This window comes from Myiozetetes cayanensis, unplaced genomic scaffold, assembly GCF_022539395.1.
Source record: "Myiozetetes cayanensis isolate MyiCay16 unplaced genomic scaffold, myiCay2020 scf3, whole genome shotgun sequence".
NCBI classification, from domain to species: domain Eukaryota; kingdom Metazoa; phylum Chordata; class Aves; order Passeriformes; family Tyrannidae; genus Myiozetetes; species Myiozetetes cayanensis.
The window spans coordinates 14204859-14227764 of NW_026087521.1; the positions used below are offsets into that span (position 1 = coordinate 14204859).

The 22906-nt window shown below is 46.9% G+C and overlaps 1 protein-coding gene across 1 annotated transcript in view; it reads right to left on the reverse strand.

Moving 5' to 3' along the window:
- Positions 1-1098: 1098 nt before the first annotated feature.
- LAMB1 (laminin subunit beta 1) overlaps positions 1099-22906 on the reverse strand; it is a 41162-nt gene continuing 19354 nt past the window's right edge. The window contains 17 exon segments of the mRNA XM_050323838.1: positions 1099-1292; positions 2576-2752; positions 3546-3687; positions 3859-4066; positions 4807-4951; positions 5330-5455; positions 5457-5534; positions 6987-7228; positions 8416-8600; positions 10277-10646; positions 19435-19531; positions 19652-19869; positions 20676-20900; positions 21354-21517; positions 22040-22271; positions 22361-22504; positions 22665-22869. Of these exon segments, the coding sequence (XP_050179795.1) occupies positions 1128-1292; positions 2576-2752; positions 3546-3687; positions 3859-4066; positions 4807-4951; positions 5330-5455; positions 5457-5534; positions 6987-7228; positions 8416-8600; positions 10277-10646; positions 19435-19531; positions 19652-19869; positions 20676-20900; positions 21354-21517; positions 22040-22271; positions 22361-22504; positions 22665-22869 (3123 nt within the window). The 3' untranslated portion in view covers positions 1099-1127.

The window sequence follows — 22906 nt, forward strand, 5'->3', positions numbered from 1 at the left end:
GACTTTGAAGTCAATATAAAACCTATTCAGCTTATCAGGTCTTAGTGTAATGTCAAAAAGAACTAGTATAATACTTGTAAACCCCATCCAGAACACAAGCATTTCCCACTCGCATTTATAAGCAAGTGCTGTAAACAGCAACTTTCTGGCTGATTGTCTGTAAGAGGGAGCGAACTGTTTCTTCTAGCTCCACCAACTGCTTTGCTTTGTCTTCCAGAACTTTTTGATTATTTTCATATGTATTTTCCAGATCTGTAAGCAAAGGAAAGGAAAAACCAGCTTAACTTGGGGTGTTCTAATGCAGTGAAACGTAAACTGTTATAGTTATGGATAAACTACTATTCATATTTATTTTTATTGTGGAAGATAATCTGATTGGGGGGAAGGGGGAAGGCAAAGGCTGGAATGGCACCTTTTTGTTTCCTTAACACTGGGATGTAAAGCAACAAGGAAGTTATTTTCCAGAGGTGAAAAGTCAAAAGTGTACTTTGATTCATGGTGAAAATAATTGTCATTCTTTGCTCTATGGTGCCTTTTCAGAACGGTGCTATGTTTTGGCTTGTGGCCATTTAAGACTGTTCAACAAGTCACTGTAACTGCAGGAATAGCTGAGAGGGGAAGAATGAGTTCCTGGCCTGGCAAAACCAGAAAGAAAACTTAATTCCCTCCCTGGTAGCTATGGGCAGATTGCCTCCTCCTGTTTCACTCAACCTTAATTGTCAACAGTAAAAGTTAAATTAATCTGTAAATGAGAACTCGTGTCCTGATTAGCTTTTGTTTTAACAGTTTGCCAGGGTGGGGTGGGGGCAGTACTGTTTGAACATGGGGGTCTTGCTTGAACAGGTTAGTCCTCGTCCTAAGCACAGTAGTTACCTTCCTTTCCTGTACTGGTTCTGGGAGCAGTGATGGGTGCCATACCATAAGTTTTTGTCTCACCTATTAGTTTCAGCTTCTTTTATAGAATTCTGTGATTCAAAAAACTGAATTGTGTCCATAAAAATAAGGAAAGCAGATCAAGCCTCAGTAACAGTTAAGTTCTTTCCCCCCTCCCAGCCTTCTGATGAACACAGTAACAGTGTGAAATTGCTTCATATGCTTAGGTGCCAGCTTACCTCCTCAGAACAGCCTTACCTTTGAGCAGCTGGCAGTTTGCTGTTTGCTTGAGCCAGCAAGGCTTTAGCTTCATCTTGCAGCAGGCCAGCTTTCCTCCTGGCCTCGGCCGACTCCTCTGTCCTCTTGGCAATGAGTTCTTCCACGGTTCTGTACTTGCCACTCAGCTCCGTGTTGAGGACCTGTTCCAAATTCAAGCACAAGATGGAGCTCACGCGACAGCCAATACCGCGGGTGTTGGCACTTCCTCCCTCTGTCCTTACTAATCTGGGTGCAAGGAGAGTACGCTGTTAGCTCAGGTAACAAAAGCAGGAACATTTTCAAAGTATTTCCTGCTTACTATTCAAGACTTTAAGAGCTGGGGTGAAGACTCATAAGTTGCTCTTTTGCAGATCTGTGGCTGTTTTATAGCTTCAGTACTGTCACTTGGCAGGGCTTTTTGGGATTCATTTACACAGTTCTGTAACTAATTAGTTACACAGTTCTGTAACTGATGTACAGCTGGAAAGCTACACACGGCAAGGAACTGGCACTGCTTCGGGTTGAATGCTTGCATTTGGGGAGGAATACTCTTGTTACCCTCTCAGTAATGAGACAGCTGCCTAGTTTGTGCAGGTGAAGATGCTGGAGAAGTCACAAGGTTGGTTTCTCAGCTGTGCTTTTCTCTGTGGGGTTAAGATTGAGAAGTCCTATGGCTTAACAGAATTCAACCATTAAGCAAGTTAACAAACTGCAGCAGCACTACGGGAAGTATCTTGTGTTTACTTGACAGCATCTGAGATATTACTTAGAGTTTGGATATTGTTGATTTGATGGATAATACAGCTCTCCTAGCAGAAAATGCCTCTCTGGAGACTGGTGGGCTAACTACAGACAAGAGATGGGAGTAATGAAACTTCCTTTGGCAAATCGGTCAATTGTTTTGTTAATGAGCATTCTTTTGCCATTACAAAGGTGTTTAGCAGACCTTGGGAGCAATGCCACGTGATAAGAGAAAAAATCTTGCATCTCTGATATTTAAAAATTACTTTGGTTTTATGTTAAGATCATGATTTTTCTCGTTGCTTGATTCCATATATGCCAAATTCTGGGTTGTTTGTCTTGAACCTATCATTGACATAGAGCCATAAATACTCTATACAAGTGAAAAAAAAAGAAATTACCAGTTCTGTCGCTGATAGTAAAGCTGAAGGACAGAAACATATCTATGGAAAGCTGACAGTGTGACAGGTTTCCTGCAGCAATTTTGGAACCTAAAAACTTCTCAATACTTCTTTCTCTGTATCTGGACCCAAAGTAAAAAGCAGCTATCTTGGGTAAGTGTGTAGATGTTGGGATTTTTTTTACCTCCAGTACTCGACCAATAAATGTGATGGATCACATGTATTCACTGATGTTCCTTTAGCCAAAGCTGGGGCAGGAGTTTTGCTGGCTTTCCTTTAGTATCTTTCCTGACCTATCTCACCTCTTTAACTTCTTCAGCATTTTGTTTTGCAGTAATAATTTTGTCCTCTATGTTGTCCACATCGTCTGAATTTGTAGCAGCCTTTTGCTTAAGGTCTTCAACACTCCTCTCTAGTTCAAACAGACGTAAGGTAGCATTGTTCAGTGTTTCTGCAGATGCTGCATTTTCAGATTCAATCTAACAGAAAGAAGGATGAGAGTTACACTTTCAAAAGACACCAGATGTAATACTAAACTTTCTGGATATACTCTGCTCAACTAATTAGTTCATGTCCATAGATCTGATTTAAAAAACTGTTTTAGTTTTGCTAAAAATGGCCAATTGCAGTCAGGGTGAAAAAGCCCACTGCTTGAAAACAGTACATATGGGGCTGCAAAAGCATTAATGAACATGATTAAAAAGTATGTGATTGCATTATACACGCAAGAGTTGCCTAATCTGCTGAGAACTGGCCAAGCTTCATGGGTATAGATAGCATTATGGTGTCCTGAGGGCTTTGAGATGTAGTTTGAAAGTACTTTATCTGACAAATTATTACAGGGCTTGCCACTTCAATCCAGCAATTTTATTTTAGTCTGATGCTGCAGTGGTGGATGACACTGAGCATGGCCTATAGCAATACACGACCAGTGTGGCTTGCCTTAGTGTTAGAAGGCTACAATCCTGCTCATTTTACTTGGATGGTGCAGGATGTAGAGTGAGAAAAGCCTTTTGGTTGGGTTTGGTTTGGGGTTTTTTTTGTGGTTGGTTGTTGTTGTCTGATTGGGTTTTTTTGTGAGCAAATAGAGCCCTAGCATTTGTCATGCTCACTCAGAAGTTGATGTGAAGGCAGGAATGGTTTAGATTCATTTTAAGTGCAGTTTTTGCTTTGCAGAACCTGAGGGCCTTCTCTAGGCAGGCTTACATCAGTTTCCAAGTATCAGACTTGGTGCTGTTTCTACATCATAAGAAATGGTCATAAAAAACTCACTGAGGTAAGCAGGTCTTGAGTTCCTTTAATATCTTCATCAGCTTGTTTGATGGCTTTTTCAGCTGCATTTTGAGCTTTTTCAGCTTCTTCCAGTGCTGCTTTCACCATGTCTGCAGTGACTTTAACATCTGTCGCGCCTTTGCTGCAGAGCAAGAAAGACTCTGGTAATGCTAAAAATGCTTTTACTTTGCAACTGGAAAAAACCCTCACACTGCAAAGGAACATTTTTGGCCCTTGGTGAAGGAATGAAAATCTACATCAGGGAAAGTTAAACTGCATTTTCTCCTACAGTGAGATGAAACAGGCTGCATACCTTGCTTTTTTAGCGTCCTCCAGTAGCATTTCTGCTCTGGCAATGTCTCCAGCGCTCTGCTGCAGAATGACCTCAACATCAGAAAGGCTTTCCACACGCTCACGAATATCTTCTGTCAGGGCTTGCAGCTGCTGGGGAGTACTTGGCATCTCCATGTTCAGCACCTCATTAGCCACTGCCTCAATGCTATCCAGGTCAGCACTGTCTTCTAGTAATGGACACAAATGACAAAGATGTGAGTAAAAGCTTCCCTCTGTCAAGTCTCAGTACTCAAGTTCTTGTCCAGCTACTCCCCAAAGCAGGAAAATCACAGGAAAACTTCCTCCCACAGACTTATGGAAAATCAAGGTGTTAAAACTGCTTCCTTAGGGTGGAAATTCCCTCTCAGGAGAGGCCCAGCAGGTGTGGAGGCCCTGCTGGCATAGCTCTCTTGGAAGCCATTTGAAGATCTTGATGATAGCTGGGGGGGACCAGAGCCCAAGGAAACAAAGCCAACAGCTGCACGTAAATGTATTTGTGCTAACAGCACACTCAGCCCTGTGCAAACAGGGAAGGAATGGCTTTGCCATGCTGCTGCTTGCTGGCAAACAAGGTTTTCATTTAACCTTTACGTGCTTTCTTACAGAGATAAACTCACAGTTTCTGACTTTCTTCCCCTTTAATACTACTTTGTCTTTCTAGACAGAACTTATGAGCATACTTGGCTAAGCACAGCACTACAACAGCCTCAGCTGAAACACACACAAGAACATGTCACAGTTTGCTCTCACTTTCCTATTGTCTTCGTTTTCTCATGTCTCCAGATTTCATCATAGACACTAAGTCTGTCTGGTGGGAGGGAGGGAACAATAACACAACTCTTGCATTAACCCTTGGAGGATGATATAGATCTAAAAACAGTTTTCACAAACTAAGAATCAAAATATAATCAAAATGTAAGGTTTTTACGCATTAGGAAGTCTCTAATCTGCTTAATAAGATTTCTCAAATCTTCATTGCTTCTGTCCACTTGTTCTTTTGTAGCATTGGTTTTGAGCAAAACTGCTTGTGCATTTTGCTTTGCTTCATCAGCTCTCTGTTTCGCCTCAGAAACCTAAAGAGAGGAAAATGGAAGGCTTGATTGCATAGCTTCTTATGCTTTAAGGCCTGTTTTAAAACAATTCTGTTGGAGTCAGAGGTAATAGTAATGAGGAATGCTTTTTCTCATAAAACGCACAGAACACTTAGAAGCTGGCCCTGATCCATACCCCCAGTGCTAGTTTAAACAACTCAGGCTGATGTTTAGTTATCCATGAAGCTTCACTTTAGCAAGCTCCCTTGCCGAGGATTTTTACAAGCACGATGAGGTTACGCAACTCGAAGTATTCCAAAGTAATCCAGCACATACTTTGTCAATGAGCCTCTAAATTTGTGTTACAAGCGAAAGGTTTTTTTTCTTTTTTACTATCTAACAGTTAATTTGGCGTATTACCATTCTAGAGAGTTGCTCCACTTCTGCTAATGCGCCGAGGATGTCTCTGTCAAAATCCATAGCTTTCTGCCAGGCGTTGTGAGCTACGGTCACCAGCCCCTCGCAGCCGGGGCCTCCGCACTTCTTCTTCCCCTTCCTCCGTCCGACAGCTCAAGCCGCCGCACTCGGAGTCGGCACAGGAGGCTCCCGGAGCAGTGCCACAGGTCTGCAGGGACACATCACACAGGGGAAGCAGTCACAGCCTGACTTCCACTGCTGAACTGTGGGGGGGCTGGAGTAGCACACTGCTCTATCAGAAAATTTCAGAGGTGTTTTGTTTGTTTTTTTTTTAAAAAGCAAATCTATTTCCATCAGCAACATTGTACAGGAAATAATCCATTACTTGGTTAGTGTTTGGCAATGGCATAACAGAGGAGGCAATATGAGAAAACTCCCCATTCTTGTGAGGTTCTTTTTGCTTTTCAAGTCCCCACTCCCCTTTTTGCTAAATGATAGTCACTAACTGAGGTTTGGCAGCCAAAACATGTCCCTGGGAAAACCTAGAGGCTGTGCCAAGTTAACTGCAGCTGAATCCTGTGAAGTGTAAATGAGTCCCTCGTACCTGTTTGGCATGCAACCCAGCAGTAGCTAGATTTTTTTTGTGTGTGTGTCTGTGTGTGTCTCTCATGATTACACCTCCAAGCAACTCAGTGTTTACTGCCTTGATAAACATCTACCCAAGGTTTTCAGTCCTCAAGAACAGGCAGGCAGGAATGCAGGGGAAGGGAAGCTCAACAAAAAGATCTCTCTTTCTTGCCTTCAGAGAGAAACAGAGGGCTGGGGGAGTGGGAGGGCTGGCTAGTTGTTAAAGAAGGGACAATTCAGTGTGTGAAGAACTCACTCTCTAACACAGGCCTGGCCTTCCCCGGGATTTAATGAGTGGTCCCCTGCAGCCTGCCTGCACCCGGGACTGTTCAGGGATTGTTCTCTGAACGCAGCTGGACAACTTCAAAGTGAAACTGAGGGAACACCCAGCCTCTCCCAAGAAAAAGCCACCCTTGATCGTATTTACAGATGAGTAGGCAGCTTCAGCAGAGAAAATGCCCTTTTGACTCCAGCTCTCTGTAAGTTCTGCTTTGTCTCAAGCACGAGGATGAGCCTGTGGTGATGCTGAGGTGGGCAGCCTGTCAGTGCAAGCAGAAATGCTGCCTGGCTGGGCACTGTACAGGCCCAGCACGTTCCCTACAGAGCTGCAGAAAGGAAGAGGGAAGCCTAAGGAAAGAAGCACTGAACTCAGGATGGGTTTAAAAGCCCATCACATGGCTCTCAGCCCAGCAGATTTGCTGTGCTTTTCTGCAGGTGGGAGCTCTGTCCACAGGAAAGGGCACAGGGTTAGGGCAGGGGTGATACAAAGGCAGGTGCTTTCTTGGGGCTAGGAAGGGTGGGGGGGAGACCAACAGAAAGGCTGGTGCTTGAAAGCCAGTAGGTCTCAGAGCTGATTACAAGCCCAGTTCTAGCCCAGAGAATACCAAGCAACGTGCATTTTTCATGAACAAACTGCGTGCCTCATGCTGTCACGCCCTACAGTTCCTCCCTGCCCGTCACTTCCTCACAAACCCAGCTTTATTTTTGCTGCAGGTTTTAGCCCAGCAATTCTCAGCTGTGTTCAGCTGTGTACCTTCTCAGCCACCTCGGAGAGATCCAGGCTCTGCAGCTTGCCTGCGAGTTCATCCAGAAGGCGCGACTGCTCCTCTTGTTTAGCCTTGAGCTGGGCCTCCTTCTCATTGATTAAGTTTTCCACTTCCTGCCGCGTTTGTGCTGACAGCTCCACGGCGCTATCAGGATCAACAGTGGAGGCATTGACCCTCTCCTCTGCCTCCAGGGACATCTGGAAATACTTGGTGATGCTGTCCAAGGCTCCTGTAGAAATCAGATGGAGCTGATGAGAAATCTGTGAGTAACCCAAAGTAATGTGTGTTATAGACGTTAACAGATGACATGTCAGGGTTACGATATCTCGCATCACACTAAATGAAATGCTGACTTTTGCAGCTGTGTTCAGTGCCATTGCTAGGTTGACAGAATTTGACCTATTGTAGTAAAAAAAAAGCTTGCTTTTTCACTTGGTGGACAGTGTGTCAAGCTGGACTTTGATGTTCAGCCTTTCTCTGACCCTACTGACTGAATTCAGCTTGCCTTAAGGTCAAAAGGAGATGCAGGAGATCCTTTTAGGTTTTTTAGAGGAACAGTCTGTTTTCTAAGGATTCACTGATCCCATTAATTCTTATTACGCGCTCAGGGATGTCTGGCTTATGGAGCCACTGCCTGGAAACTGGTCAGAGCTTTCTCAAGAAACAACTGCTTGATGAAAGATGCTGACTTACAGAACTGTTAGTTTGGGACAACTCCTGGAGAGGCCTTGAGCAGGTGTGAGGGACCCTGTGGGGATGGCCATACTCTGCACCTCGGGGTAGCTTTCCTTTGCAGAATGCCAAAAGTCAGGGACTCCCCTGTTCTACATCCCACCTGCCTCACTCTGCAATATCCCATGTTCCTTGGAAACAATTTCAGACTTCCTACAAACTAAGAAATTTAAAGAAAAATTAACAAATCATTTCTTTGAAGTCAGCTTTCCAAATTTCCAAATAATTTGGTGACATTCCTCTTTCGCCAACAAATTTTGATTCTTGGCACATTTCAGTGTGCCAAGGCATGCAAGGCTCTTAGTCACAAAGTGTGCTCTTGGTCACAAAGACCCATTTTTTTCAACCAGAAACAGCCATTTAACAGACCAGGGAGAGTAGGGTGATGTCCAGGCGTATCTTGGAAGCTGTGGTGCACTTTCTGCTGTTTGTGTCTCAGCTACAATGTGTCAAGCAACATACTTTAAGGTAATTCTGTGCTTTGCAATGTGCAGAGGGAGAGAGACAGGGTGAGGGGGCAAAAATTCCTGCTGTAACAGCCACTCTGCTAATGCACAGAAAGAAGCTGTCCTGCTAGGAACCGTGTTTTATTACAAGTTAGAAGATTAACCTGGTATTTAAAACCATGCACTAATTAAGTCTTTGGCTCCCCCACTGCTTTCTGCCCCTCACTGTGACACTCACCCCGAACATCAGAGATCTTGATGAACTCGAGCTGTTCTGCAAGTTCCTTCACGGTGTGGTCGAGGCTTTTGGCGTCTGTCTCCAGCTTGCTCAGGTCAGTGTCTGTGCTGTTGCTCTTCTCTGCTAACGCTGACAGGCTTTCTTCTATGTCAGCTATCTTAACTGTAACATCTGCCGCAAGCTTTCTGTAAAACAGGCACAGGACTCAACAGGGGGAGGAGGAAGGGTTGTAAGCCTTGACGCTTCACTGAAGAGTGGTGGCTAGAATTGTACCCAGCTTCTGCCAGGGCAGGACCTGTACTCCTTCACTCTAAGTGATTTGCAACAACTTGCCTACCTAGACTACTATTTTGTTTCCTTTATCACACAAAACTACTTTTTAATCTACGGCACATTTATAAACTCAAAGCACCAAATTGCTCAGAAAACAGCTGCTTTGTGTAAGATTAACTGGAGGCAGATTCCAGAGGACTGGTGTAATGGTCTTGTATCATGGCAACTTGCATAGGTCAGAGTTGACTACTATGATCCATACATAATTTGCTTGCCATCCCACACAGCTACAAATGCAGTTTTGATTACTACGAGCTCATGGGACAGATTTGAACTTCAGGAAGCAGGCAAGGGCTGGAGGAGAGCCTGAGTCTTAACACAATGGATTCTTTTAACTTGTCTGTAAAGATCCCGCCCTCAGCATTCAGCATGGCCTCAGTGAGCCACGGAGCCGGCTTTAGCTAGTGGGATAACCCTAAAAGGAAAAGCAAGTGAATGTTACATGTCAAGGCTGCTGCAGAACAGAAGTGGGCATAGGAAGCTATTACCATCCATGGTGATCCCACCAAACCCAGCATTTCCTCAATCTGAAAGGATCAGGCAGTATTTAAGCCCTAAGACAAATTTACAGGTCTCAATAGCCCAACAGCCTGCTGTTTTCCAGGACTCCTCCTAAGCCCAGTATTTTTCTAAACAGCCAGAGAGGAGCAAGAACAGATGCACACACATGTGTTAAGGAAAAGCAGCTCCTCAGCTGCTCTGACCTACCTCAATAAACACAGAGTCTAAAAGCAGCAGCGACCTCCAGCTCTCTAGCTGAAGAGAGGGAGCTGTAGGGCACAAGCTACCCCTAATTGAGACATTTGTGCTTTAATCCTCAGCCCTTTGCTTTGTGCAGTCCCCTTTATAATGCACAAGCAAGCTGGAGCAGTTGTAGACAGGGCTAGAAAGCATCTGTAATCCTACTTAATGTTAGACTGACCCATCTCCAAAAGCACAGGCAACTATCTTTTGTATGCTTAGCCCTAAAACAAAATACAAGGCTCCTAACCCTGAGAAAAATCAAAACAATCCTTATTATAAAGCTGATACTTCCCCCCACACGTGTTCAGAGTGTCGGAAAGGAGCCCAAGTTTCCAACTCATCAGCTCCACATGGAAATCCAGGAATTTAATCTCTCCCTCTCTTCATTCTCTCACACAATAGCAGTGTTTGTCCTTTGCCCCAGGGCAGTGCAATGCAAGCATGAGTGGCTCCCTGGTAATTAGCTGCCTGGAGAGCAGTGGGAGCGGGACAACCCCTGCCCAGCACGTGGCAGCTGCACTGCTCCTGCCTGCCCCAGCCAGGTTTCTGCTGTGGGATGGATGCTCACTGTGGGATGGCTGCTCACTGCCTGTGCTGAGCACGGCCAGGAGCTTCACCAGCCCCAGGACACACTGGCACAGCGTACCTCGCCCAGCTAAAGGAGCAGAGCTGGAGTGTCCCCAGCCCAGCATGGGGACATCAGTCACTCAAGTAAATTCCAGCTCACTGGAACTCCCACTCCTTCCCACGCTAGACTTATCCATGAAATTACAACTGTACTCACTCTGCTTCCTCAAAGAGATTCCCCATGTTCTGCAGGGGCTCGGCTGCTGGACTTTGAGTGACGATGGTTTTAATTTCACTGAGCTTCTCCTCCAGCGTGGTGAGCGTCTGCTGGTATGGGCCGGTGACTCCGGTGATTTTGAGGGTATTAGCCCTGTCCAGGAACTGCTGGGTCTTATTAGCCAGCTCGCTGATGATCACGTCCCAGAGGGCGAAGCACTGGTGGCAGGGCACGCAGTTGGGGAAGAAGCCCGAGTAGCCCCGGGAGCACTTGTCGCAGCGTGGCCCTTCCACCCCTTCGTTGCAAATGCACTGCCCGGTGGCGCGGTCACACTGCGGGGTCTGGATGCCATGAGGGTTGCAATCGCATGCTGGAAGGAGAAAAAGGCACATGTGAAGGCTATGGAGAGGGAACTGACAGTGATGTTGGCAGGGTGGGGAAAAAAAAAACGGTTATAAATAAAGTTGTGAAATGAGTGCAGAGGTGGTCAGCGTCTCGATTATAAATAGAGCTATTATTATGGATGTATCACTTGGGTACAGGGGAAGCAGGTTTGAGTGTGAAAGGGGAAAGAGACAGGGAAAGAACTCTGGAAGAGACCAGGATTTGGACATCTCAGAAACAGGAACAATGAAAGAAGTGGTATCCATCCTTGCTCCATTAATATTTGGATGTCAATTGGATAGCAGCTAAAGACAAAGATTTTAGTTTCACTCCTACACTGAAGAGTGAGTAGAGCAAGACTCTCCAGACAGGAAAAGAAAAAACAGGCAAGCACACAGCAGAGAGTCTGTGCCAAAACATGAGAAAAATGGGAAAAGCGAACTAGGAACAACCATTTACTGTCTCCTCCAGCACACGCATAAGGGTAACTGAGGGACCCAGCAGATCAAAACCCAAGCACCTACCCCTGCACCTCCTGCAAACAGCACACTAAAAATGGATTGATTACACAGCACTTAGTTAAGTGGTGGAGCTTCCTTCCACTAGACACTGTGGGTGCTAAAAGCTGAGGTGGCTTCAAAGAAGAACGGGACAAATCCATGGAGTAACAGCCCTTGAGAGATCTTCTGTGCAGAGGTACAGGATCTGGCTCAGGACATGCTCCTGCCTAGGATGGTGGGAAAACATTCACAACATATATCAATAAATCTGGCCCTGGGCTACATTTTGGGTATATAGAAAATGAGAAAAAAATCTGGCAGTGAAAAGTAGAACAGAACAAAGAATATGGTCATGGGCAGCCCTGTTAGCCCTGAGGTGCTAACAACCAAGAGCCTACACATTGTTTGTTACCCTCCAATGGGAATGAGGAAGTTCTGACACATTAGTTTTTTTCTTCTTCTGTTGTTGTTGTTGTTGGGGGTGTGTGTGTGGGGGTGTGTGTTTGTTTGTTGTTTTGGGTTTTTGTTTGTTTTTTTTATTGCACAGTTAGAGCACCAGCTCCAGAGTTGGTACTCACACCTCCCTGAAATTCATTTCTTTGGCACTAACCTGCCATGGAGAGAAGTTACTCAATTAACTTACTGAGCCACTGTCATTTCTAAAAGCACAGACATGCTTTGTACACAATAATGCTATCAGGAGAAGCGTTTCCCTGCAGCAGGGGTGCCACTTGACCTCTCCTCTTTAATTACACAGGAGGCAGCAGTGGCAGAGAGCACCACCAACATGCAAAGCTTTTAATAAAGAGATGGCAGCGAACAGAAAGAGAGGCTTTGAATACATGCACGTTTTCTAACTACCATCATGGTAGAATACACCCAAAGCAGGTCGAGTACACATTCCTTAAACAGGAAAAGGACTGTGATACTTCACTTACATATCCATTTACCAGGCATCCTTGAAGGAGGTTAAATGGCTCAAAAAGGCCCATAAATCGATTCACACACCCCAAGCACATGTCCCCTTGAAAAAGGGGCAACACACAAAGCCGTTTTCAAGACTGCACATTGTTTGCTTCAATGCCAGAACACAGTGGTGGTCTTCAGTTCAAAAATTACACAAAGAGCCTCGGCAGAACAAATCGCTCTTCAACAAAACGACTTTCTTGTACAATGTGAATATGATAGGCAAGAGACAAAAATAACTTCTGCTGCTTGGACAATTGAGCAAAACGGTCCTTTGTTCTTTGAATTATACCCTGACACAAGAGATTGTTTTTACTTTACATCGAAAGTGCTTAAGTAGTCAACTCACCACGGAATATGTTCCCTGCAGGCAAACTGTTGAGTTCCTGTTTGAAGGTCAGTTAACCCTTCTGTCAACTAATAAGGCCCTGAGTATAATGATGAATTGTCCAAATTCCTCTGTATAGAAAGAGGCTAAATGGCATGTGGTTTTTCTCAAAGATACTGAGGTCTGATCAAGTTACAGGAATACTTGCTTCTGGCAAATCAGATCACTATATTTACTTGTGGATTTAAAAAGCTTAAGGTGGAAAAAAACCCCACCAAAACCAACCTCATGTTGGTAATTCTACTCCTGAATACCTGCATGTTCACAAAAAGCAGATGACATGGTTTTAGTAGCATTTACATGGTAATGTGGATTCCAAAATCTCTGGAGCCAGAAAATGCTGGGAAAGGGGAGAAAAGAATTTAGGTACTGACTTGTTTGCAAAGCAAAAACCCAAACTCTGCAGTTACCTGCTGGGAGATGATAAAGAGCAAAGAAGTAATTTATTCTAAATGCGACACAACAGTTGGAAGAATCATCACATTTCCAGTCCTACAAAACTCCCAAATTGAGCTTTGTGGGACCCGAGAAAATTGTACAAGGCAGCTAGAAACATTACTGGGGGTTATTTCTCCTTTTTAGGATTGTCTATCAAGTCCACAAGCAGGCAGTGCTGGCTCTGAATTACCTCAGAGTGTGAATCCAACATGCATAAAACAGCTTTCAAAAGTGTTTTTTCACACTTAGTCCTTCTTTTCTTCACGATCTTCCCATGTCATTAAGCACGTGCAGTATCACTCCAGCTTTCAAATCCCAACCATCTCTAACACCTCTAGTGGACAAGTCCTGTACCTTGTGCCCTGGACACCATCATCAGGCTATTTCACACCCCAGCAAAGATCATATGGTCCAAGACCATTGAAAAACGCATCTTCCCTTAACACCACAGTAGGGATCAAACCCTCCACTGACTTCAGCTGTGGCCACCTCTCAAGAGAAGGAAAGCAAGCACAGGGTAAAATCATATAGAGCCTTCGAGGGAGTGAACCCTGCTGGGCCATCAGACAAAGAGCTCAGTGCACAGGTTTCACCTCTGCCTCAGGCAATGCCTGCCTGCCAAGAACCCACTGGCTTCAGTCTTTGTGAGACTGCAGAGCACAACTTTGTCCTGAAGTGACAAAAAAGCAACTTTGCCTGAAAGGGACAAAGGAACAGTGACAGTAGCAGGTTTCCACATGAAAGGAAAGGAGAGCCTCCAAGCTGGACAGGACTGGCAAATAACTCACGGAAGAATAACTGAGTTACACATCCATCATTCATAACGGGGAGGGTGCACATCCTCCAAAAGGATTCCTGTGACATTTGATTATCACTGCCAAGGAACTGGCATTTGAATAAAAGAGATACCTTGATTCCTATCATCTGCTAGAAACAGAGTGAACACCATATCAGAATAAACTGGTCACAATGTGCTGGATCAGTGTTTGACCAAAGTACCCCATCATCACTTCTAGGCTTGTGGAGTTCTTTCTCCCCAACAACTCCTTTGTTAATGTCCAACTATTCCTGTGGTCACCACATGAGTCAACTCCTATGCAGTCCAGTGCTAAGAACGCTCTCTGTTATGGCAGTTTTGCTTCTGATGCACCCAAACAGGTTAACTCAAACAGTCTTTAAAGTACTGTTTGACTCAGGAGATTTTGGCTCTAACCAGCATGCTTATAAGTCTGATGTAACACCTGAGTAGCTACACCACATCTAATGTTAGCATATGCCTGGATAATCCTTTTTTTTCAAGAACAACAAGAAACACACAGGCACATCTAGGGCTGCAGAAGTGTTTCCAATATTACTCGGTAGCTACTGGTGGCTTTATACTCCACTTAACATGTGGAACGGGGAAAGACAAAATCCTGTAAGTTCCTTTTAAATGTCTTGTCTATGCCTATGTGACTAGAAATGGGGAAAAGTAGTCCATTTTGCGCTGCAAAACCACACAGATGTTGACTTGTTTACTACAAGATATGGCTTGACCATTTTGAGTTGGAAATGCCTTCAAGACAAGTGATTGATTACTCTCCTTTCACGCAGATGGGTGGACTGAGGCCAAGGTGAAGGGCTGCAAGTTAATACAGATAGGGCTGCTTGCTTTGAAGATCACTGTCAGACAGGGTTCAAATCTGTCCCTGGGTAAGAGCAGGACGCTGCAGTGCCTCCCATGGAAAACACAGTGGAGGAAAAGAAGCCTTTTGAAATGGCCAAAAATTTAAGGATTTTCAAAGCAGTATTTACTAAATTAAACAATAGGTTTCTGTTTTGAAATGTCATTTTGGAAATGGACACATTGTTTTCTTTAATTGAGTGTTTACATCAGATTCTTCTATGGCATATTCCAACTTGATTGAAATAACATTTTTGACATGAAAAATTTTTAGCCAATTTTTCCAGTCAGGACCTGCTGATTAGCAGATTAAAAGACTGTAGCTGTGTTTGTTCACAAATGCACGTGCACATATACATGCATGCACACAGAGTACCCACATGTAATTTTTATATCACCTTGATCAATGCATTTTTCCTCCTCCTTTTCCCTGATCCTAAAGACAGAAGTAACACTCATACATGTCTATTGGAGTATTGTAGAAACCTAGAGGGAGAAATGCAAAAGAAGCAAATGACTAGCTCAAGAGGTTTGCTTTAAGCTCACAAGGATCTATGAATTTTTATCTTTCACCTACTCTGACAGCTTTCCTACCTTTTCCTCTGATTTTAAGTATTTAGAACTCACTTCCATTTAAACTACTGTAATTTATTACGTGGCATATTTGCACATCACTTAATTTAAACTAAGGTGTGTTGATAGTACAGTGGAGATGACCTAACGGATACTGAATGGGCTGTATGAAGACCAGTCTCAGTGTTCGATTCCTTGCTTGTTCCTATCATCCTGCAGCAAGTGTTCTGTGTAGGATGACGTAGGAACCATTTTTGCAGAAATATTTTCTTTACTGCTTGAGACTGAGGACAGTGAGCATCAAACTCCTCCATCAACTCCTCCACAGAGAAAACACAAAGGTTTTGTTCAAACATGATTTCCTGGCATCGTTTCCCAGTGGTAGTGAGGCACTATGATAAGAAAACCATTCAGCAATTTGTAAGGTTGAAAGTTTTGCAGAGCTAGCAAATTTCTTCTGAATTATCAGCTATTGATTCAAATTACCCTCTAAGCACAGTGCTGACTCCTCAGTGTTACAATTTTCAGTAGGAATGTCACGAGAAGATCCCAGCCCAAAACTACAGGAGTTGTGCTGCATGTTAACATGCTAAAGACCTTACCAAAAGGACAGTTTTCTGGGAACAATATACATTACAATATTTTATGACCACAGGTCAATTGAAATGATGAAACTCTAAGTGGAAATTGTGTTTTCTTAAGTGTAGAATTTGTCTAACTTTTTTTAGACCTTTATGACAGAAAGAAAAGAAACATCTGCTAGTCTTTGCTCAACACCATAAACACCTCCTACAAAAGCAGCCTATGTGAATAGTTTAAGAGCCAGGTGTTAAATTAAGACTACAAAGCTAATTCTTAAGTGGCAATGTCTGCAGTATCTATTTGATTAAAAACCACGATTTTTTTCATTCTAGTTCAATTCAATTCTGTGGTTTTACAATAGGGTTTGATACTCTTGTCCAACACAGAAAAACATAAACACAGGTATGCTTCTTGTGAAGGGGATATGGCAACACCACCTAACTTCCAATTGCACTAACTGCAGTCTGCTCTGTTTTTCAACTTATTAAAACAGTAATGATAGTGAAATTGTCATCTCATTTATATTACATGAAACAAACTTATAGCATCTACTGTGCAAGGGCATTATTTGAGCTGCATCTGCAGCCACACCATATTCAGAGGCTTCCTGGGAGCCTGGAGCCTCCTGCTAGAAATGTGCTTTGCAGGCTGAAGTCAGCACGGAATCAGCATGCAAAGTCCTGCACTTCAGTTGCCAGGCTTTGGAAGAGCTCCAGCAGAATGCCTGGGAGACTCAGTTTTGATGAACTCTGTAATCCCATGATTTACTACCTTAGCAAGGACTCCACACACACACACACACACGTTCATGCGCAGGCTCACGCAGAGCTGCTCGTAGCTGGAGCAGCAGCCAGAAAAGTCCTGCAGAGGGGCTGGCAGTGCCCCCCCGAGCAGGCCACGTCACAGCACAGCTCCTGCTCACTGTCATCCTCACAGGGACCCACACAAGGCTGAGAGACACACCCTGCCTGGGCTTTTCCCCATCCTCGGTGCCTCTGGCGTGCTAAATTTAGTGAGAAAATACTGTACTTTTTCCAAGCACAGGGAGTAAGCAGTCTCTGAAGACCCAGTCCCACAGGCTCTCTGCGGGTGTGTAATCCCCAATGAACATCTGTGGGTGTTGGGACCTCACCCAGTACCAAGGGCTCGAGATGCTGCCGAAATGCAGGCACCCACCTCAGCTTGCCCCAGCAGTCTGGTCCCAGGGTGATCTCTGTAGACATGCAAAAAGGAGCCAGTAGGATGCACAGACTGCAAATAAAGCATCCAGATCAGGTGCAAAAACCTGCCCCCCCAGCTTCTGCTTCATCAGCTCTGATCTTACCAAGGTTTCTAGAATACAAGTCACAGCAGCAGCTGTCAATGGTCACTGCCATCGATGGGGCAGTGCCCTAGAGCCTTGTTTCTAGCAGAGCATGCGGGGACCCACATTCATAACTCGCTGCCACTGCAGCCCCAGGTCTGTCCTAGATGGGCAATTTTGTACATCTTCACATAGCTGTCTCCAGAGCTTATTTGCAGGCACTTGGGTTTTTTAAGTATTGTCACAGCAATGTGAGCAATACAGTCCCCATTTCTCATCAGGAGCTTGTGTCTCTTGGTGCCAACAACCTGAAGACCTCTTGTGAACAGATCACAAGATCTGTCCCTGGAGTGATAAATTCACCCTGTGACTTCCAACCTTGAGTAGAAGCCACTGGCCCTAGACAGTGGAGGATCCCACCCTGGAGTCGTTGGGATTGATGCCCACACCTCTGCATCAGCTCAGTGCCTGCAGTGAAGGCTGACTGTCCACACTCACAGGGTTTGGAGCTCTTGCTGTTCCCCATCCAGATAAGTTTCTATTTTCTTCCCGAATGCAGCACAAAATGTGGTCATATTGGCTGTTTGGGCCAACATGAGCATGTCACTAAGGGCAGGTGGCAAATGCCATGGCCAGGAGCCCACATGTCCCCCTGCAACTGGAGCCAACATCTTTGTGGCAAAGCCTCATCTCAGTTCCAGCTCCACCTCGGCCAGATTTCAGCTATTTTCCAGGGACACTGCTCTGCAACTCCTTAAACAGCACAGCTTTCCAATTTGCCTTCAAACCCCTTACCGCTGAGATCTGCTACCTGCCCACGCAGCAGCTGCAGGTCTGCCAGCCTGAACATCACCACTGACTCCCCGAGGCTAAACGAGGGCTGAGAAGTTGATTGTCTCCTTGCCAAGGAAGGACAGGAGACGGGCAGGAGGCACCGACCCCACCATGCCAAGGAGACTCTGCAGCACCTCACGACTGGATGTGTTCCATGAGCGAGCACATGCTTGGAGCCTGTCCAGAGCATCACGCTGCAGGCTGCCATGGCTCAGCCCTGGGCACCCGCTTTCCCCATCTGTCACAGAGACCTCTGTTGGATCTAATCATGAGGGAAAAATCTTCATTTCCACCTGAGTTAGTCTCCTGTGTCACCTGGAGTCAGAAAGTGTAATGGGTTGGGAGGAGAATGTAGATCTTGTGTGCTAAAAACAGGCTCTGAAGAATATATTCTCTCCTTACCTCAGAAACATTAAAAAGCAGGTTTTTACATGTTTGAAAGGCAGCAGAAACTCCATGAGAGACCACAAACGCTGGTATGCTGCAAAATCTTGCTGATAAGATATACAGATGGACACCATCAATAAACCCTGATGGAGACAACTGATACCAAGAGACAATCCCTGCCCTGGAGCCAGCAGGGTCAGCACACCCCTCACCATGCCAGAACTCACACAGCCTGCCCAGAAAGGCTGCCTCACCCCCCAAGAAACCTAATATGTACTCAGAAACTGGGACAATTCCCCAGTCCTTTCATCTGCTGCAGTAACCAAGTAGCTGTGACCTGCCTATCTGCCAAGATAATGGGCTTTAAGGTATCTCTATTGTAAGAGATTTATTAAAGACCACAGCAAGCACATTCCTCCCTGCAGGAAAAAATACCTTAATCTATTGCAAACCCTCCTGGCAAAGGCTCCTATTTGAACAGATCAGAGATACAAGTTTGTTCTGGTCTGGACAATGTTTGAAGTTTCTTTTCCAGCTAATGAACAGACTTGTTTATAATGAAAGGCCAAAGAGCATCCAGTTTTCTAAACAAGCAACTTCATGGCACTCTGTTCTACAGCATGTAGCTATGGCTAACCCACTGCATGATCTCTGCTCGCTCCTTTACTTTCATCTGAAATATAAGGAAAGTCTCCTACTAAATAAAAAACCTTATTTATTCAGGTCCAGTCTCCATAAGAAGACAAAGAGGAGAAAGTGCTCTTCAGCTACATACAATCGAAAGACAAAGGAAACTGGTTTCTAGACCAATTTTCAATCCCTAATGCTCGTGATATATTTTCTTACTATGCTGACTTACCTGACAGCATTGCAAGCTCACCCTTCTAAACAAAGAGGTTTGTTTCTAAATAGGGGTCAGACAAGAAAAATACAAGCAAGCCCAGGGCTAGGCTCCTGCCACACATCCGGTCCCCCAAGGCATCAAAACCACAGGACAGACCCCATCATGCCTTCTCCTCCTTCATTTCCAAGGCTTGAGCAGCCTGCTCCTGGCAGGGGTGTCCCAGTGCAACAGGACCACAGGACCACGCCGACGTTTCCCAAAGGAGCAAGTGGAGCAGGCACCAGGGTTGAACTCACCTCGGCACTCCACGCTTGGGTCACCCCAGAACAGCTCCTGGCACTCTCGGCAGGTGCGGCCTCCGAAGCCTGGCATGCACTGGCACTGCCCTGTGAACTGCCAAAAAAGCAACCCCTCAGGAGATGTGAGCCCCTCAGCAGCCCCATCCCTGCACCGCAGCGGAGGCCCAGCTGCCAGCACGTGCCCGCACCCCCTCACCTCGCACCCGCTCCTCACCTCGTTGCAGGCAGGGCCGAGGGCGCGCGCGGGGTCACAGTCGCAGTGCTCGCAGCCGGTGCCGCTGGCCAGTCTCCACGTGTGGGGGGCACAGCGGTCGCAGGTCTGTCCCACCACGTTGGGCAGGCACCGGCACTGCCCCGTGGCCGCCTCGCACCGGCAGCTCTCTGAGCCCTCGCAGTCCTCCCGCACGGTGCCCAGGTAGTTGCAGACGCACTCTGAGGAAAAGAGCACAGCACCTTGATGTCAGCCTGCCCTCTCGCTACCAGACTGCTCCAAGTTCACATCTTGTTTGTTCCCTGAGTCTCCAAAGCTGTGGGCAGACACTGACGCATCCCAATGCCTGTGGCCAGGCGTAGCTGACCCAGCACTGAACAATTCAGCCCAAGAGCCCTCCTCATGTCTCAGGCTGGCCACCTCTACTAGCTTCTGCCCCACCACACAGAAGGTCACAGGAGCCCTTCATTCAAGCAGCCCAGCCCTCCATGCTCTTCTCCTTTCCTCTCTCTGTACACAACCAAAGCCCAAGTGTGCCCAGGACTCCTGTCAGCCAGCTAGGGTGGCAGATCTGCTAGAAACAGCTGATGGTGTGCTCTCCCACCCAGTGCCACCTGTCCTGCTGGGCTGTGCCTGGTGCCACAGGAGAGGAGGGTCTGCCTCCCCACCACAGCCCTCATTCCCACTGCCCAGCCACACCTGCAGGGACCCAGTGTAAACAAAAGCCAAACCCTCACCCCACCACTCTATCACTGGAGAAGAGATAAACAGAGACCAGCATCAAGAGAGAAGAGAAACCTCCCTCCCACAAAATGCTCCTCCTTTCAGCACATGTAAATACTGCCTCTTTTCTCCCTGTCAAAAGTAAAGGACCCCACTCCACTGAGCTGCAGGGCAGCTGCAGGCAACTCCAGCTGGAGGTAATGAGGTTTCCCTCCATCCCAAATGCTCCCAGGTGAAAGAATTCAGGTGGCCACTGCCACTGACACGTCTGGCGCAGGGGCTGCAGCCGTGTTTCCCCACTCACTTCTGCAGTCCTGCTGCAGGGCACTCCCATAGTAGCCCTCTTTGCAGAGGTGGCAGTTTGCTCCCTCCGTGTGATACAGGCACTTCATGCACGCCCCGGTTCTTTTGTCGCAGGACTCCGGGTCAGTGGTGTCGATGTTGTTGTTGCACTGGCACGGCTGGCAGGCGCCGCCAATCTCATCGGGGCTCCCAAAGAAGCCAGACGCGCATTCATCACATCGACTGCCTGTTTGAACAAACAGGCACAGTGGGAATTACCATCACGGCTCGCTGGCATGCAGCCCTGTCATCGGCAAGACTGAGGTAAGGCCATAAAGGCCATTAATGGGGGCATTAACTGGATCATGCTCAAAGCAACTGAGGCAGCGCTTGGTGAGACCATGGCAACTCGGTGCAGCATGGATGGTACCACCCAGGGCACCAAGGCACTTATCTCCTTGGTTCCAGTGCTGTCCTGTCCACCTGTGCTGACCACTGGTCATCTCTCGCCATGCTGTCAGAGATGAGGTTCATGGTGGTGCTGGCATGGCCTGCACAAGCCTCTCTTTCCTGGTACCAAGTGAGGCGACCTCCAGCAGCAATCCATTGGTGCTGGTGCTGTGGTCCCACCCAACCCATATGGACATACCCTTCTCACTGAGGGGCCCAACCAGCCCCGCTCCATGCACCCGCCAAGTACCTATGTATCCCACGCTGCAGACACACACGACCTGCAGTGTGACCGGGTCCTGGTAACAGCCACTGGCAAACTGGCGTCCGCTCTCAGGGCCGTCAGGGCATGGGCAGGGGCGGCAGTGGTCACCCGATCCCAGGACAGGGTCTCCATAGTACCCAGCCTGGCACCTACACACAGAGTACACAGCATACAGGGGATCACAGGCATACACACTGCAGCCTTGCTGTAACTAAGCGCAGGTTTTGCCACCACTGTGAAGGACCAAAGGGCAGAAACATCCTTATGGCTCTCCCTTGCCACTCACCCTCCTACCAGCTGTGTCCACAGAGGCAAATTTGTCTGGCTTACAACAGTGTAAGAGCAGGAGGACTGAGGTTGGATGTCAGCCCTGCCAACGCAAGGCCTCTCAGAAGGCTTGCAATGGCTCTCTAAGAGCCTGGCATCCTGCAACATGCTCTCAGCCACTTAGGCAGGCACTGCTGTGAGGTGCAAGGCTGCAGGCAGGGAAGAGGGGGTCCCCCCCTTTCATCATTCTCCAGGACCACCAGTGCTGCTCTGGCTCCCAGGGTCCAGGGGCTTTCCCTGTGGCTTCACACCTGCCTGAGCACTAGCACCAGAGGGGAACAGCTGCTGCACCCATCCTGCGGTGGGGAAGGAGAAGGGCCAGGGAGAGGGCACACGTGCCATACCTCTCGCAGTTGTGTCCCGCTGTGTGGTCCCGGCAGCTCAGGCACTCCCCGCTGTACGGGTTGCAGTCGTCAGCGTGGCCGTTGCAGTGGCAGGGCTGGCAGCTGGGGAAGCCCCAGAAGCCGGGCAGGCAGCGGTCGCACTGCCGCCCGTACACCCCAGGGAAGCAGTGGCACTGGCCCGTCTCCACATCGCAGAAGGCGTTGTAAGAGCCTCGGAGGTGGCACTCGCATGCTGCAATGAGAGGGGGAGAGGGGCTGAGTTTCCATGACAAGTCACAAAATCAGGGCCCCAACTGCAGCACAGCAAAGAGTTCAACATACGTCGACATCCACTTGGTCCAAACCCAAAGGTGCCAGGGGCGCATCTGTCGCACTGTCTTCCAACAACGTTGGGACGACACTGGCACTGTCCTCCATTGGGGTCGCACACGGAACTCAGGGAGCCCTGGGGGTCACACTGGCACGCTGAGCAGAGAAAAGCATTGGAGAGAGTGACTACTGTGGCACAGGACATGAACCCTCTGCCTCATCCCATGTACACGCCTTTCCCACGCAAAGCTGCTCTGCCCGCAAGTGCCATCCAGCTTCCAGGCGCAGTTTGCCCTACAAGGAGATGGTTACGCACATAACGCGGTCTCGTGCAACAGTGCAGAAATGCTGAATATTATGTTCTTGCAGACATCCGTCATGGGGGTTTTCACAACACTCCTGCTGTTTTCCAGACACCGGTATCTTTGGAAGGTTTCCCAAGCGCTGTTCGTGACCACGTCTTCGCCTGAGCCTCCCACTGTGAATATGTCCAGCGATTTGCAGTATGGCATGAGAACAAGCTACAAAGCAATTTTACAATGACAAAGTGTCACTATT